The 14953-nt window shown below is 33.9% G+C and overlaps 1 protein-coding gene across 5 annotated transcripts in view; it reads left to right on the top strand.

The window, feature by feature from the left end:
* Nucleotides 1–14953, top strand: part of ptprq (protein tyrosine phosphatase receptor type Q) — an 86920-nt gene that overhangs the window by 63223 nt on the left and 8744 nt on the right. For 3 of the 5 annotated variants that reach the window (XM_015352885.2, XM_015352886.2, XM_015352882.2), the window contains 9 exons: nt 740–806; nt 1396–1554; nt 2257–2476; nt 3795–3868; nt 5009–5108; nt 5769–5897; nt 10465–10509; nt 13525–13551; nt 14474–14555. In XM_015352885.2, coding sequence (XP_015208371.2) covers nt 740–806; nt 1396–1554; nt 2257–2476; nt 3795–3868; nt 5009–5108; nt 5769–5897; nt 10465–10509; nt 13525–13551; nt 14474–14555 — 903 coding nt within the window. The remainder of the gene's footprint in view (nt 1–739; nt 807–1395; nt 1555–2256; nt 2477–3794; nt 3869–5008; nt 5109–5768; nt 5898–10464; nt 10510–13524; nt 13552–14473; nt 14556–14953) is intronic. The other 2 variants (XM_015352883.2, XM_015352884.2) reach the window with 2 other exon arrangements.

The raw sequence follows: 14953 nt of genomic DNA, 5'->3' as shown, positions 1-14953 counted from the left end.
AATAGATAGAATTTGACCTTTAATATAAGATAGAATTTCATTGCTAGCTGGTTATCACCGTTACCACACAGCTCTTGGATCTTGGGTGCAATTCTGGACTGTGTGGAGTCTTCAAGTCCTCCCTGTATCCACATGGGTCTCCTCCAGATGCTCTGGTTCTCATAAGAAATGCTGCTTAAGCTTGATTGAGTGCATTCATTGGTCTTCACAGGGTTTGACCATGTTGCCGTGAGTCAACTGCATATTGCTTGAAATGTTGTATCATGGTCCCCCGTGACATGCACAGCAGATGGTTCAGTAGTACGATCATAATGAATGCGATAGAAGGATGAAATGCGAAGAGAATATTTGGAGTGACTGTCCAAACTTCCCTTCACTACTGTGGGGAGTGAGCAAGGGAATTGCTGCTAGGTTGGAGATGGGGATGCATGTAAAGGGAAGTCCTGGGTACGAGAATTATATACTGTACGTAGGTGAGCAGAAGTATAACCATCTTCCTAAACTTGTTATAAACTCCTTATCTTACAACTAATATTGATTTTAGGACGTATCTTGCCCTTTTTTGCCTCTGCTGTACTAATTTGATGTTATTGTTATTGATTGGTGACTTTTTTCAAATCGTCTATGTTGACCAGTGACAACTGCGGTAAATTAGCCAATTATGCTGTAAAAGAAGTTTATTGATACTAAACTCTCTAAATATATCATATATTTATAACAATATTATTTTATTACCTAGATCTCTGCTGTCAATGGAGCTGGTCCAGGTCCCAGTGCGGAAGTAAAAATTACCATGGATACCTTGGGTAGGATTTTCTTGTAAACCAACACACATTCACGATACTGTATGCACTGAGATGCATTAAAATGCAAAAAATATTGCATTGGAACCAATAGCAACCAGCCTTTACAATCCATTACCATTCATTTAAGCCTCTCATTAATCTAGCCAGTGTACCTTAGGATGGAAAAAATAATTTTAACATTAACATAACACAGCAGTTGGAATTCAATAGGAAACAATGATGTCTAATGGCATTGTGTAAAACCGAAGGGAAAGAAAGAACATTTACGGGCTTTTGCTCCAGTGCAAAATATGCTCCACTTTTTCCCTATTCAAATAAAATTGAGACAGAATGCAAAAAGAATATGTAAGTGATAAGTAATCAGCTGGATCTGCACCTTGAAACGTTTAAAAAATACTTCCACCGAATCAAGAGCATTTTTTTCTCTTCAGAAGAAATCCTTGAAAAACAAAAAATGTTTCCATGTTGTTTTAAAAATCTGTTGTTAGCATAGTATGTAGAATACGCACAAAATTTGAAACATTTTTCCAGAAATGTAGTATCTTGAAGAACAGTTGCAGATTTTAGAACAGTAAATTCTATATTCTAGCACCACCTGTACCCAGCAGAAAGCCAGTGCCGGCCCTTGACAGAGGTGGAAGTGTCATTGCTACATCAAGAACAATTACAATCAGGATGCCTGTCTGTTTCTTTACTGATCATCATGGACCAATTGGGAAAGTACAGGTTATTGTTGCAGAAGCTTCAGGTATGATGTGTATATCCTAGCAATGTAACAGTGTGGTTCATAATATGATACTGTTTATATAATTATTAATTATAACTTGTATTTTTCAATGCATCTTTTTATGCCAGATCAAACTAAGAACAGGCATAATTGTTTTCAACACAATTATTTTTCCTTGCTCATTGGCGAGAGATACAGTTCTACAGTCAGTGCTAACTCTGCTGTAGGCATTGAAGGACATGCGGTGTGAATATGAAGACCATGACTTCCATGGTACATTTGTTCACAGGAAAGCAAGTACAGTCCTCATCTCTCCTGTACTAGTATGAGTGTTACAACGGTTGAGTTGGTTTACAGTTCATTGAAAAATCTGTATGTCAGTGGTTGCAAAAGGAAAATAATGTACTGTAATCTAAGATTCAAAATCTAAGGAAAACATACGAACGTAATTTAAGCGCAATCACTATAATTTCCATTCTTTAACACCAAAATTAATCCTTGGAATAAAAGCCATTTTGTTTTTTTATCTTTTTATCTTTTTTATGATTTAGAAGAGTTTTGGAATCATATAAAATGTTTTTGGTGTCTGAAATTGGATTTATTTTTTTATGTCGAAAATAGCTTGTACTTACTGAAATATTGTATTAATATGGCATATAAAATCAAACTTTATTTTTTAATACTCTTACGTTTAGTTGTTGTCTTTATTTTTTTGTCCTTTAGTAAGTGATGATAACAATGTAACCACTTGGAAAGAGGCCTTTTTCAATAAACCGAAACCATATTTCACCAGTGAAGGCTTTGGAAACCCTTTGTGCTCTGAAAACACAAGACTGTTTACCGGGGTGGACACTTATGTTATTGGGGCTGAAGATAACTGTTTGTCTATGGAGAAAGACAATAAACTTTGCAATGGTCCTTTAAAGCCTAAAAAACAATATGTGTAAGTATCACTTTTAATAATTTGAAACTAGTAAATACAATTCATATGTGATCTCTACAATATCAATAAGAACCATAGATAGAACTATCCAGTTGGAATTTGGAATTACATTGGTCTACTAGCATTACTTAATCACTAGAAAATTGGCAGGAGTGATTTTAAATAACAATAAATATTCTGTTGTCAGAATGTGTTTCTGTTTTCATCCCTTTCTCTTAGTGAAACCTTCAATTAAAGTATTGGGAAATATGTAAAAATATCACTTTCATAGTCATGGCTGATGCTCACATACTGTACTTCAGGTGGAAAACAGCTTTGTAATCTCTTTAACAAAATTATCTGCAAAGTAACTGTGATTGATTCTTCTTGCACATTGTTTGAAAGTTCTTTGCAGGTACAGTAGCATCTTTCCTAGATGATTGGAAGAGAGTTCCAGGTCAACAACATACACAACAATGTAAATCCTGTTAATAATGCACAGCTTTGCACATGCTCACAACTCAGGGATTAGGCTTTAGCACTGGTCTATAAAATAAATTATACATAATGCCCATATTCAAAAAGAATATTTAAATCTTTAAAATTTTAAGAAATAAATTAGCTTGGATACCCAGATCTCAGTAAAAGCTTATTTTGTATATTGTGTGTGAAGATACTGTTGTGTCTGTATGCACCAATAGACATCAGCAGTGACACTGCCAGTGTTGGAGATGCAAAAATGAGATTATTTTAATAAGAACCAAGTGAAAAGTGAAAAAATACAATGGTGTGGAAAATGAATACAAGTAGGTAAATGATAATAAAAGGGAATTCTCTAATTTATTATTGTTTTACACTTAAATTGCATCTTATAACATGACAAACACATCTAGAGACACTTGGTTACTCAATGTTTGCTTACTAAAATTACAGTGATGTAGTCTGTGTGATTTCTTTGCTGCTTTTCGATAAAGGAGAATTAGATTTAATTCATATAACCATAGATGGAACTAGTATCATAATCTCATAGTGATGGTAGTGTTTTTCTCTTGCCACACTTTACAAACTATAAAATGGCACAATAAAATTATATTTATAGCTAAATTGAGTAACATCACTTCCATTAAGCAGTGCTGGGTGTAGCATGTATTCTGTTCTGCCTGTAAGGAGATTAAGCAAGATTTATTTTCAGGATTGTAGGAATAGCCGCCTTTGGATTATAGGTACTTGTCCTTTGGTAACCTCAAAATGATGACATTCAGTGCATTGCAATAATTAAATTATGTAAAAATGTTCAAGAATTATATAAATTAAATAAATATTTTGGAATTATTTTTAGGTTTAAATTCAGAGCGACAAATTCCAAAGGACAATTCACAGATTCTTCTTATTCAGATCCTGTTGTGACTAAAGGTAAAGTATATGACAAGCTACTTATTCTGAAAAGATTTGTCTGTTTTAATAAAAAAATGTAATAAATAGGCATCAGTATTTATAACTTGTGAAGTAAGGAATTACAGTATATAAAGAGTATAACAAATACTGTATTACTACATTACTACATTACTTAGGGTCTGTGTGACATCATTCCCTTTTAAATTAGTACATTAAATAAAGTAGAAGAAGGCTGTGTGGATAGAGTTTTCTTGTGCTGAACAGGATCAAAAGCCATGATCATTCACTATTAAACGTGCCTATGTTTACCCTCTGCGCCCTCATTCTGAGAATCCGTATCAATTAAGTGTTTTGGCTGCAGTAAACTTTCTGTGATGTGAAGAGCAGACTTGCCCTTCTCCAGTTTACTTGAAGCACAGTTTGCATTAACATGTTTGTGTAGGGAAGAAGGGCAGGCCTCAAGGGCATTAGTCTTTTTGAATACTTGCTTCTGGCACAAGGTCATTGTGTTTGTTTTTAAACAGAAACCCAGCCTGAACACAGTGTTAACCAACAGGGACTAGTGGACTAATCCTGTTCTTTTCTCTTTTGTTTGATTTGTTCTATTGTCTTTAGTGTTTGTTTATTAACTATTTGTAAATAGTTATTAATTTAAAGTAAACAAACAATATGTGTATTTTAAATCAGGGTTCTCAGAATTAGCAGTATTAATGATAATTATACCTCCATGATGTACAGTAGTTTAAAATCCCTTTAAATCTAAGATGAAAAGGTTTGATTTGATAAATATATGTATAAACATGCATTAGTGCCTGTGTTTATTGTGTTTTAGAATATTATATTAAAGCACTACACTCTTTTACCCTTTGTCTGTAAATTGTTTATAAAACAACTCTACAAAATGCATTATGTTCACATAAAAGGCTTCAAAGTATGTATCATGTGTAAATGTTGATCACTCTATATTGTTCCATTAAAAATGACAGCAAATCGTGTTTAGATGTAAACTTTAGTTTCAGCTCACTGAGAAAATGAGGTTTGGATCCTCCACAACCTTTAAATTACCAAGCTGATACATACTGCATGACTGAAAATCCTTGGTAGATGTTTTTCTTCCATTCTACAAGATGAAAACAGTTCTTCTTGTTTTCCTTTCAGCTGACCGTTTGTTGAATCGAGATGATCAAATAATCCTCGGTGTGGTTTTGTCCATTGTGTTAGCAGCTTTTCTTGTGCTTGTTATCTATGCTTTTGCAAGGTAAGCTGATATGCTGAGTTTTGTCATTTAACATGTAACATGAACCTCAGCTGTACAGCAGAGCCAAATATTTCCCTTGATATAATGCCGATACTTGATACTGACAATTTCTATAGCCCAATATTTCATAAGGATTATGTGCATGTATATGATTTACATTTTTGTCCTTGAAACTAATTACAGATTTGTATAATGTATCAGATGTTTGTTTTAATGACAAGGTTATATTATGTGATTTTTACTAGTTATTGAGCATGATATGCATGATATAGATTAATGTCAATTGCCATCTGAGATATTGAACCCTACATTTGGGGTTACTTTTGACTTTAAAGTAATTTCTTTCATCTTGTCACTGAATGGACCACCACAGCGAAGTGATTCAACACAAACTGACATATAGCAAAATAGAGGACTGTGAGTTTTTTTTTTCTCTAAAAGTAAACTAAAAAAAAACTAAAGCCTTTCAACCAAATAATGTACTTATACTACATAAAGTGAAATTGAAGTGTTTAGTGACTTTGGCTTTGCATACTCAAAAACAAATATCTGTTTTGTTTATTTCCAAGAAAATCATTGTGAATGGGATGGTAAATTATCAAAAATTCTTAGTACTTAATATTAAGTATCAGGTATTTACTGTTTCTTTTTCCAACAAAGGATCAGGCAAAAGCAGAAAGAAGGAGGAACTTATTCTCCACGGGATGCTGAAATAATTGACACTAAATTCAAGCTTGACCAGCTGATAGCTGTAGCAGACCTGAAAATGAAGGAGGAGAAGTTAAATCGGTGAGTAGGTTTTCTGAGGGTAAAACAGTAGCCCAGACTTTCCCAGCCCTGACCCCTCTGTGACATCTTACCCCCCTTTTTAACCAGTTCTGTATAGCGGGGTTTATTTACTCAGGCTGCTGCACTCCACTTTCAAAGCTGACCCCCTTCCTCCAGTCAGTTCACAGGACCGTACGAGAAAATCCTTCATTTGGAATAATGAGCTTCGGAATTATGAGGGTATGGTTGTCCTACTGTAGCTAGCATTTTTATCGGAAACAGTAGCATATCCACTCCAATATATTACTTTTTCATTCAGAAACTTGACTCCAGTACACTGGATTTCTATAGAAGAGAATAATTGTGTGGCACTCAACTTTTTGATAACAAGACTTGTGATAGAGTGATATTTGCTGGAAAGTAATATTGTAATAATTATGACTAACACTAACACTTTGACATTTATCTGATGAGTCATGGAATCACCGTTTGAAGTTGCGATATGCTTCAGAGTTTGGTGGTCACATGAATAGGAGGTGGGCATCCTAATGACGGTGTTATGGGCATCAAGTTGTTCCTATACAAGTTGTGTAGAATTCATGACTGGGTTCTGTAAAAAAAAACATTGAATAACATATGTCTTTTCTAGGCAAGTGCTGTTTATTTTATGATATACACAGAAACGTCTGGAGAAATTCACAGGGGTATATGTCAGTACCCATAAATAATGTCTTACCAGAGTTTAGAAATAATGCAATAGATACATTTAGAGTGATTAAACCTGAAGATTCTTGAAATACTAGAGCTTTGCATTGTGGTTTTCCTCTTTTATTCACAGCCTTCCTTTGAGAAAAAGAACAGTAGTGTGTACCATAGTTGTAATAGAGGGAATAATGTAGCTTATTCATAAGTCCCACATGCCCCTGTTTTTTGCACTTAACCTGCAAAAGAATTAAAACTTTGAAAAGAAATACAGAAGGATAGAGAAGGTATTACAATGTTGAAATATGTAGAAGTATTTTTTCATTCAAACCATAAACAAAACCAATGATTTTCAGTGTTTTATGTTACGGTACTGTGTGTAACTGCAGTGGCCTGAATTGTAGGGACAACAGAAATAACCTTGGAGGTTTTCAAGTCACAGCTTCCTACTGCACTGCATTGGAGCAGTAATACTGTTTTTACAGTTTTTGAAAGACAGAAAAGAAATGGGACTTCAGTACCATGTCAAAGTATGGGGACCAGTTGCACTGGCAAGATCAAATTAATTTAGTGTCAGATGTGATTGCAGAATCGTAAGATAGAATCACAGATATTGGGAGAAAATATAGTAATGTTTTAAGACTAGCTGTAACTGAGTTCAGTCTTACCATTGGTGTATTAGGGTCATGGCTTGTTTTAAATACATTGGCCTGGTAGCTGTTTGAATAGTATGGTTGCTGCATAAAAGGAAGTTTTCTGGTGACTCTGGATGGGATATTTTCCGACAGGTTGATCACTTGCCATTAGGATAGTTTTGCTGTCCATCAAAAATACATTTAATCAAGCTGCAGTTTCCTTATTTATGGAAAAATGTGGCAATGGTATGTGTAATGCCCAGCCACTGTCAACAACTCTTGTCAACAACAGTTTTCATCTAGTAGGCTGCTTCATTAAATTTAAATATATTGGTATTGAACATTGCACTAGAATTCAACAGTTCAGGATTTCTAAATGAGTATGGAATGCTATAAAACTTCTGACTTTCACAGGGCATTTTAAAGGAAAACATCAGCTAAGCCACCTCAAATCAATTATTCTAGTTGAAAGAAAATTTACTTTTTATAGAATCATCTTTTAAGTGGAAAAAATGTGAAAGGTAAGGAGAGGTAAAAGAAACATCATATTCAAGTCTGGGTATTCATGAACAGCAGGGCAAGCATAAAACAAATAGTTATTAAATAAACTGTACATTTAACACAGTATCTGTTTTACTTTGACAGTGATCCCTTAAAAGAGAAAAAGGGTATAGTTAAATACCTGTTACTTTATTTAGAAAGATTATTTGATTTGACATGCAAAAAATGTTTTATCTCTTTACTGTATGTCTTTACAATGTTCTTATTATTTCTTTGGTGATCATTTTTGTCTAATTAGTAACTAGTTTTCTTCCTTTTGTGTTGCTTTTGCAGTACAGTTTATGGCCTAAAGTATGGGGATGACAGAAAAGTCATTGCAGGTTTTCTTGTCATGACTACTGTAGTAGCCTACTGCATCAAGGAACAGTAAACTAAACCCATGCATTTTAGAGTCTATGTTTTTAAAAACAAAGCCTATTGTGTGGACCATGACCACTCTTGTGCTAAAACCAGAAAATAAAATCCCATTGTGATACCATTATGTAAAAAATGGCATGTTCATAGCAAGTGACTTTGTATTATTCTACCAAAACAATTCTGTGACTAAACCTTTGGAACTTCAATGTTCAATTTTTCATATGACTGAAAAGAGGAATTATTTCTCTGGCACCATGTGATATGGATGCCATTATGATAAGCCCTCTCTTGGGACATATAGACTATTGTGGCAATGAGTGTTTAGAATGGTAATTAATTTGGGGTTTAAGACCGAGAATACCATGTGCTAAAATTTCAGTGCCCTGCTGTTGTAAACTGTGGGTGGTATGGAGATAAAGAACGGGCAGTGTTGTTTTGTTTTCCCTTGGTTGTTTTTGTGTCAGTGAGCATCATGGAATAAAGTGGTGTGTACAAGCCTGTGCAGGTCTGTGGAACCAGTAGGTTGCCGTTATGTGTCACACAGGCATCAGGGACCACAAGAGGAGCTAAATCAGGGAGGCATCTGCTGCTTTATTGGCAGCCTTGCAACTTGTGTGGCACACATCCACCTGTGCTCACATGTTGTTCAGAGAGTGTCATGTGTTAACTACTGACTGAGGTCAGCCCACTGGCAGCAGGCCTTGGTAGTACATGTTCATTGTCATTAAATGGTGTTACTCATGGAATTTGAAACAAATATCCCTCATTTGCAGAAATCTTTCAGAAATCTCTGTGCAGTGTATGAGCTTTAGTTCCTATTTATTTTTTGGACAGGAATACGATTCAAATATCTATCCTTTGATTATATTGTATATTCCATTCATACAAATTAAAGTTTTCATATATATTGTGCAGTATGACTCTTAAATTCCTCCTTAAGTAGCGAACGTTATCCTTATGTAGATTTTTTTCAAAAATAATATTCAAGTGTCTACTGTCCAACGTTGTTTAATTAGGAGTTAAAGTTTGCTCTGTACCAAAAACACCATGAACACAGAGCTGCAGTGTTTTATGTACTGTATGTATTTTATGTACATACTGTTTATGTTTTCCAAGACTGCAGTGATAAAACTGAGCAGTATTATATCTGAAGGAGGTGGAATGTCAGCAAAACATGAAAAAATGAAGAAAATATATATAAATAAATTGATATTCATTGATTATAGACATATTCATCCCTCAAAATGTACAGTTGGTATAAAGATCTTGCAGCATCTACTGCAGTGGTTCAATTTATATCTCTACAAGCATTGCACATTGGGATGGTAAAAGTACTGCCTATTCTTTCTGGCTCAATTTGGAATTGCAGCCTCTCACATGTCTGGGTAGAAAGATGCACATTCCATTTCTTAATGATGGACTTCATTGTACGTTATGATGACTTATTTCAAAAGCTCCTTGGAATTCATGATTGGTGTGTCATATTATGTGACACATAATTTAGAAGTTTATTCTGAAGTCATGATTGCACACATGACTTTTTTTAACTTTCAAATGAATCTTTTGCAAATAAACATATAGAGTTGCTTTAGCAAAGGACTTGATTATTTGTACAATTGTACAATTGAGAATTTTCTAATTTTCTTTGAACATCTAATCTTTTCAAAACTTCAAGCTGTCTCATTTGAAGTAGATTGTGTAAGTTGTAAATATCAAGTCCTGTTTAATAGTGCTACTGTATGACTGAAAGCTCGAATGGCAGCTGGAACCTTTGCAGATGTATGATGTATGATCACTTATGCAAGGCTCTGGATTTGAAATGTGTCACAGAGGTTATTCTTAAGTTTTAAATGCTTTTGCTACTGCATAATGTGAGACTTTACATAAGATCTGAAGACTAAGCATGATTTTAAAAAAAATATGACAAATCTTATCAGTTTATCAGTTTGGATCCCATCAAATTAAAACAGGATAACAAACCTGATTATAAAAAGAAGAATTTTAGCAATAATTTGGCACATTTAACTACAAAGTTTATATACAGTAGCTTTTCTGTTTTAACTGTGCATGCAGCACTTTTTACTTTCACTACTGTAATTATTATTCACATTGAAGGAAAACTCAACCAAGACTATAAAATAACATCATGCAATCTTGTCTGTCTTGCACCTTACTTTGACACATTTGACACTTTTTCTGTTTTCTCTATTAATCAATTTGTGCTTTACCTCTTTTTTTGTTGAGTTTGGATTTTCAAAACTGTGCTGCCAATGAAACAAAGCACTGCACTGCTTTCACTGCTTACTAACCAATTGCTGGGTTTATATTTCCAGGTATTCTTCGTTTTTCTTTAGACGGAAGGAAATATTTGTCATCCAGTAAGTTTCCAAAATAGTGCCTGCCATTGATTTGTTTGTGTGTTACTGTGTGTTGATCTAGTGATTTAAGGATTGACATAATTAACCAAAAGTAGCAATCTTTAGATGAATGTTTTGATTTACAGCTTGTTGGAAATAAAGGAGTCACTACTTACAGTAGCTTCTGAAATACTAGAAATTGTCATTATATATTCATCAGATCAATTCTTATAAATATATCTCTTTTATATATGCAATTTGATTGGTAACATGGATTTATTTGGAAAAGTTGAATAAAGTTCTTTTTATGTGACTTTTTAATTTCCAAATCTGTGTCTGTATCTGCAGAGGTGTTTTGCCATGTAAAGACATTTTTTACTTTTGTAAAACATTTTTAGTTTACTTCAATTTAAGTGAGATTGCTATTTGGCTTCTTTAAATCCAAATCCTAAAGAAATGAATTTAGTAATCTATACAGGAGATAATGACTCAAGGTCAAATGTGCTAATACCTCAAATGATTTCTGGAATACATAAATACTGTAATGCATTGAGAATCCTAGTGTCTTTGCTTATTTAAACACCCTTGTATATACATCTGAAAAAAAACAAAATTACCTTCCATTGTCTGCATTTTTCCTTTTCATTGAACTTTAATCCTATAACTCATTTTTTATTTAAATTACATTAATTTTAAATATATACGATATAATATGATACACTATATTTTTCTTTGATAGTTTTTATAATGCTAGGTTAAATATTGATTAGTCAGTTTGGGTATGTCATTTTGATATTATTATATCAAAGTTCCCTTCCAAGAGGAAGGAAAATGCAGATAAAAAATTATATGTGCATGGAAGACTCTACAAAAAAATCTCTATATTTAAAAGATGTATAACTGTGTCCTTAAAGAACCAAGCCAGTCATGTTGAATGACTTTTTATTTGTAATTAGTAAGTATGAGTCATCTCCAGCTGGCTATCAATAAAAAGATTCTGAAAAAAAATTGACCATGAACTTACCCACATGTGCCTAAAGATGTTTAAGTAAAACAAATGATCCCAACAACTTCACTACAATAAAAAGTTTAGATCTTTTTCACTTTTGTACTTTATTCAATGTGATTTTAATACATGACTTGCTATTTTTACCCCTCCAAAAATGTTAGAAGATAAACAAATTCCTGTCCAAATGACATTATCAGTAATTATTACAGTTACCAGTTCAAAATGAATGATATTATAGGAATAAACCAAAGCACAAAGTATTTTAATCATTCTGTAGTAAGCAAAAGTCGACTCAGTGCAGGTCCTTGCCTTAATTTTTTTATGATGCAGAAGAGGCATTTTGAAATCAGTGAGACACATTTTAACCTTTTAGAGAACACATTTCAGAATGCCAGCTACTTCTAAAAAATAGTGCTACATGCTTTTGTTTAGAAGACTGTTAGATGTTCTTTAAAATATAAATTATGGATCCAGTTGTGATATGAATGCAAAGGGCTATGTATATAGTCAAAAAAGCCTGAGCTGTGTGCTATAAAGAAGGAAAACACATACGTTATATTATTATTAATAATAATATTATTAATATTATATGATTAATTATTATTATTATTAATAATAATAATAATAATCACCCTCTTGTTTACTGTTGTAATGTTAGTGAATGTTAGTCCTTAGTATTGACAGCAATTTTACATCAGCCAACTTTACATAAACATTACATAAACCTATATCTGGAGTGTCAAGCAAAAAAATTATAATATTTCATTTCCACGTCACATTGAATCTTTATTATCAGATGTCAGCAGATGTTTAACTTGAGAACTGAGTTGAGAAAAAGCCTTCTTGAAAGGCCAACTTTAAAAATTCAAGACACTAAAGTACTTTTTGCCTTCAGCATAGTCACTTAACAAAAAATGTTAAAGGGCCCTAGTGCTGAAACCCTATGAAATGCATAGTTCCAAAATTGCATTGCACTGCAAATAATCCTTTGCTTTGAATCTGATCTAGATAATCAGATCTGATCTCGATAGTAAGGTATTCAGATATTTGCTTAATATTAGCATTTTGATTGGTGACATTACTATATCTGTCTAGGGCATTATGTGTTTGAGAGCAGTGCATTTTATGTTGCCATCCAAATTCAAATTGCCCCTAGCAGTTCCCCCATGACTGTAGGACTGTCAACAGAATACATTCCCCTTGGGCAGCAGCATTGGCACTTTGTAGCCAGAACACATAAGATCTCAGAAGCTAAGCAAGGCTGTCCCTGGTCAGTACTGGGATCGCAGAAATCAAAGGAAAACCCACTTGCTACTTCAAGTGGAATTGGAGGAACAGTAGGCAGTGCTTTTCCCTCTGAGGCAGAATTTCCAAACCAATGTTCCAGTATAGGAAATGGGAACATTGTACTGTACAAGGTATCATCCTTCTGCAGAGATGTAAATTCATGGTACTGAATGCTTGATTGAATACTAATGATGCCATTGCACCTTTTGAAAAATTAGGAGTTTAAACACAGGTTCTGATAAAAGGGGTTTGAGGTTGTGCAATCTAGCCTTCCTAAACTTCACACTTAATTTAAATGGTAACTTACTCTTAACCTATCCACTTGATCTGTTTTATAGTGGGGCTGTTTTACATCACCCAGGTAGTACCACTTCAGTGGTGAATGAAGTGGGGTCCCTTCCTGTACTGTATACAAAGTACTTTTAACTCTCATTAACTATCAGTATGCTGTCGTCTAGTCACCTAAGATGATCAATTCACTATCTTAAGAGTATCTGTAAAATGTTAAAATACCATTGAACTTGATAGTGAAATTAATGGTGTGAGGTAAGAGGATGTTCCTCTTGTATTCATCCTGCTCTCTCTGTGTAGTTTCAGGCTATGAGGTGAATTCAGAATAGTGCACTAACTTGAATTTAACTTGCTTTACAGTTTTAAATACTGTACATGTTAAAAATGCTAATGCCTATTTATGACAATGCTTTTATTTCACTATGCTTTTCTATGACCTTTGTTTTCAGGCTTCTCAGTTATAGAAAGTCACTCAAGTAAGTTGGCTAAAGATTTTACATGTGTGCTTTCTTTGTACGTTATTTTTGTTTGGCTGTTTAAGTTGGAAAGTGTGACGGTTTTGGGAGTCCATTACTAGGGTCTGCAACCAAGCTCAACATAAATCATAAGGGTGTGACTAATTGCATGGTAACTGGAGAAAGGCCCTCTGTCTCTCTGGGGTGAAACCTCTGTGTCTGTGTTTTAGCTTGGGAAGGAATACAGGGATGTTTAAACTCCTTGGGGTTCTGGAAGCATATCATAATTAAACAGTGAGGTCACTGCTTTATTTTTCTTCTTCTACTCTCCATGTTAAACACCAAACATAGGATGGATTTTGGAGCAGTGGAAACAGATCTCTCATCTTAAAAGATAAAGTGTTACATTTCATAATTTCACCCACCATTATTTCTACTGAAGTATTCAGGCACTGATAAGTTTCTTGACCTTCAGAACAAAGAACCCATTTGTTTAAATCAGATTCCTATCAATACATGAGAGTGTACAACAATAGTAATTGTGTGTGATTTTTCAGTTTTTCTGAACTGTTAAAAGATTTAGCAATCTTCCCTTTCTCATTTGAATCCCCTCACATGTGTGAGTATGTTGCTATTTTTGAATATTAGTGAAGGCAGTTCACTGTTACATACCCTGACTCCTTTATTTTGAATTGACTATCCCGAAAACTCAGGTTTAAAATTCAGCAGTATTCTGTGTAACTTCATTTTGCTATATTTTAGAACTTTGAAATAGGAAATAATACTTAAACTTTAATACTGTTGTTTTAAAGATGTCTTTAACAAAGCTAGATAATCTTTGGAATGATATGGAAAAGTATTAACTTTGTCTAAAAAACAGAATTAAGAGTGCACCTTGGTCTCAAGACAGCTGATCCAATTTGTTTCTGCTATTTGTTTGTAGACCTGTTAACAAGAAATCATTCCTTCAACACGTTGAGGATCTCTGTGCTAATGACAATGTGAAGTTCCAAGAAGAATTTTCGGTATGTAACCAGCAGTTGTTCCAAGACGATGTTGATACCACATGCCACATGTCAGACCCATTTCACCCATACTAGACCACCGAGAATGCTACCATTGATAATCAATACCCAATTACCAGCCTTACTGTTTGGATAGTAAAGTTACACTGATATTTGTTCTCCACATCATACTACAACCTGTTCTGAATAATTCACAAGTGTGTCAGCAAAGTGGATCCACATGCCACCTCACCATTGTGAGAGTCCACACTGTTTTACTATTGACTGTTTTTCTTGTGGTTTTATATCAAAAACACTGTTTAACTTGATAATTGGTCATATGTTAACACTTTTTAAAAGTGTACATTTTAAGAATATAGAATTTAATACAAATGAATTATTAGTGCATAGATTGTACA

The sequence above is a fragment of the Lepisosteus oculatus genome, chromosome 7, assembly GCF_040954835.1.
Source record: "Lepisosteus oculatus isolate fLepOcu1 chromosome 7, fLepOcu1.hap2, whole genome shotgun sequence".
Taxonomy (NCBI): domain Eukaryota; kingdom Metazoa; phylum Chordata; class Actinopteri; order Semionotiformes; family Lepisosteidae; genus Lepisosteus; species Lepisosteus oculatus.
This window is presented reverse-complemented; position numbering and strand designations above follow the sequence as displayed.